Raw genomic sequence first — 3,051 nt, 5'->3', positions numbered from 1 at the left:
TGTAGGATGCTTGTTGTTTGGTGATAGAAGCAACAAACACATCGAGTTGGTCTATCTGACGACCATGGAGGACGGCTACGCGGGGATGCGTAATTATTCGTAGGGAGGGATGACACTTGCATACCTATACAGCGAGTTAGATGAGGCCTGTTTTCCCGGAGATAGGCAACTTGGGGGAAGCGTGACACTGCTCACTGTAAGAAAATTTATATTTTATTTTTTTGTTAACTTTTATTTTTTTTGATAACTATTATTTTTTATGTTGTATTTTCCGTGCGCAATAATTTATAAATGTGATTTGTATGGTTTGTGCAGGCATGGTTTTTGGCGCACTTTCCTAAGTTTTATGTTGTTGATCCAAACCCCGACTATGTTGAAAACTTACCGGTTGCGGCGAGGTGGAAGCTTCAGAAGGGTCATGGAGAGGGGGGTCACGTATCGGTCATTGCTTGATCGTATTACGTTTGATGACGTATGTTGGAGGCCGTACGAAGAGCACAGGAACTTCCAGGCTTTCGAGGAGGTATTCTGGTATTCAGCCTGGATTATGTGCGGTGATCGTAGGGTGTACCGTCACTTGCCCGAGAGGGTTTTGAGGCAGTACGGATACGTCCAGACCATCCCTAGACATCCGTCTGAGATTGTAGAGTTTTCACTGGCTGAGATTGTGCAGGCCTTCGTCGACTTCCGCACTCGCACGCTTAAGGCGGCCGATTGGGATGAGCATGCAGGAAAGCATACATGGCGTATGGCAAATGGCTATGTACGATGGTACACCGTTGTGTCTCACCCTCATATTTTGCCACTTCTTCCGGGAGATATTCCGAGGCCTCCAAATGAGGAGCAGATCATTGCAGAGCAGTGGGAGCGGTACGAGGCGAGAAGCTCGCCTGATACATATGACATGGTTAGCAGCGTTGTTGCCCATGCTGATGTGTTTTTGGGTCAGGAGGTGATGAGCACGACCCCTCAGCAGTTGTATGCGGCCTTGCATGATGTTAGGCAGCAGATCGCGCCGATCATTACCAAGAGGCGAGGCCAGAGGCCGAGGAGGAGGCACCAGCAGGACCCAGACCAGCAGTAGGATATTACTAGGAATTGTTGTTTAGGGATTGTTGGTTTTATGCTTTGTTAGTTTCATTTTCAAACTTTGCTGACTTTTGTTCGTATTTGGTTGACATTATGTATTTTAAATGATGTTGGTACATTTTGATTTCATCTTGGTAATTTGCTATCGTGGTGCATTTTTACTTGAATCAAATGTTGATAATTTATTATTGTTGTTGATGTAAAAATATTGGAATAGGTTTGTGTTATGTGTTTTAAAACACATTACAGGTCCAGAAGCAAGTGCTTCTGCCATTTCTGGACTTCAGGACGCCTCGGTAGTTAAAGAAACTGACTTCAGCCATGTTGATAATTTTTTCTCAAATGTTACTTCGGTGATTTTTATTTCCCTTGAACTTAATTTCCCAAATTGTGAAATTATTTAAGTATCAAAGGTTGAAATCTTGAACTATGCCAACATAAAATCCAAATTGATAGTTGATAGTTGATACTTCCAAAATTTAATTCAAGCAAAGAATCTAATGATGGGTTGGACCATTTAGATAAGCCCAATGAGAGGTCTATGCCCTCAGCCGTTTAGCTATTTAAACGTCATCCCATTAGACGGTTAATTATTCATAACAGTGTTGTGAAAACCTAAAGCTAGACGGAATGAGGGTAGTTATCCCTCTCATAGTTGTCGGGGTTGTCTACGTTTATTCTTCATCAACCTAATTCAAAGGTACACAATTTCTTGTTCCTTCTTTTGTTACTGATGATATGCTATAATTTGTATCTATTGATCCATGGCTAAACACTAAAACTTTTATCAATTGGTACCAGAGCCAAGTAGATACAGTTATGGCTATTTCTCTGGAAATAAGAAATCTATGTTTATTATGCCTTTATGGCTATTCGTGGTTTTTTTTTTTTTTTTTTTTAAATCGTATGCTATATTTGTTATTTTCCAATCGTGTATGAGACAACCCTTGAATCACATGAATTTCATAAGATCTTGTTGCATATATTCTCTCACCCATGTACGGCATCGCATTGATAGTTATGTACATGATTTAGTATATTATTAGAATACATTTGAGAGAATATCGTACCTATATGTTAAAGCAAATCATGTGAATTTTCTCTTCGCTATGATTATTGAACGATTCATGGGAAACATAATCAGATCACTTTTTGGATTTTCCAAAACCCCAGTTGATTCGATCTATGATTTCTCTCAACGAAATTGATAACTTTTGGAAATAAATATGGGGCTACTCTTACTCGAAGCATCCCCATCAAAACGCCATTAAAATCGTTTTGCGACGCTGCTTATAATCTAAAATTGGATCGGATCGTACCACGGGTCGTTTCGACCCGAATTCTGTTAAACGGGTGATGAAGAAGACTTGCATGTAACCCGCGCGCGTCAGATGTGTGTTAGAGCGTGTGACGACGCTTTAAAATTCTAATGTTTCTTTAATTTATATGCCAAATTATTATTAATTATTATTCTGATTCTTCGGGCATAAATTTTGGAATTATTTTGACAATTATAAATATTTTATATATTATTATTTAGAGAATAAATTGTTTCCTAAAATATCATATTCTCTTATGGTAAGATTCCTTACTCTTATCTGACACTATGAGAAATCTCACTTTCTCATCTCATCTGCGATTAATGTGTCAATGGAAAATTTTACATCCCCAAATTAATTAGTAAATATTATATTATTTTGGGATAAAAATATAATTTTTTCTTCCACCCAAAATATTCGTAAGAAGATTTGATTTATTTTGTACTCATAAAAATTGGGATTTAAATTAGTTTATGAGATCTCTAAATATTTGATGTATACTAATATGAGAATCATATGTTCTTTTAAATCATGCATTCTTTAGATTTGAGTCTAAAATATAACACTTATGTAAATTATTCTTTTAAAGTGTTAGTATTGTGAAGAATCTTTAGACTCGGTCTTATATTCTTGTCTCAAATAT

At 37.3% G+C, this 3,051-nt stretch overlaps 1 protein-coding gene across 1 annotated transcript; it reads left to right on the top strand.

Annotated features, from left to right (window-relative positions):
* The first annotated feature begins 370 nt into the window (after positions 1-370).
* Positions 371-1,084, top strand: LOC146954563 (uncharacterized). The gene has a single exon (XM_085745067.1). The coding sequence runs from the start codon at positions 371-373 to the stop codon at positions 1,082-1,084; it is 714 nt and encodes a 237-aa protein (XP_085601193.1).
* Positions 1,085-3,051: the final 1,967 nt, after the last annotated feature.

Source organism: Medicago sativa, chromosome 1, assembly GCF_051527215.1.
Source record: "Medicago sativa cultivar Bolivia chromosome 1, Bolivia_mono, whole genome shotgun sequence".
Lineage (NCBI taxonomy): Eukaryota > Viridiplantae > Streptophyta > Magnoliopsida > Fabales > Fabaceae > Medicago > Medicago sativa.
The sequence above is the reverse complement of the archived record's forward strand: the minus strand, read 5'-3'. Positions and strand labels throughout refer to the sequence as shown.

Bases quoted from the DNA above. Each gene is read 5' to 3' on its own strand.
- LOC146954563 (XM_085745067.1), top strand. From the start codon at position 371: ATGTTGAAAACTTACCGGTTGCGGCGAGGTGGAAGCTTCAGAAGGGTC.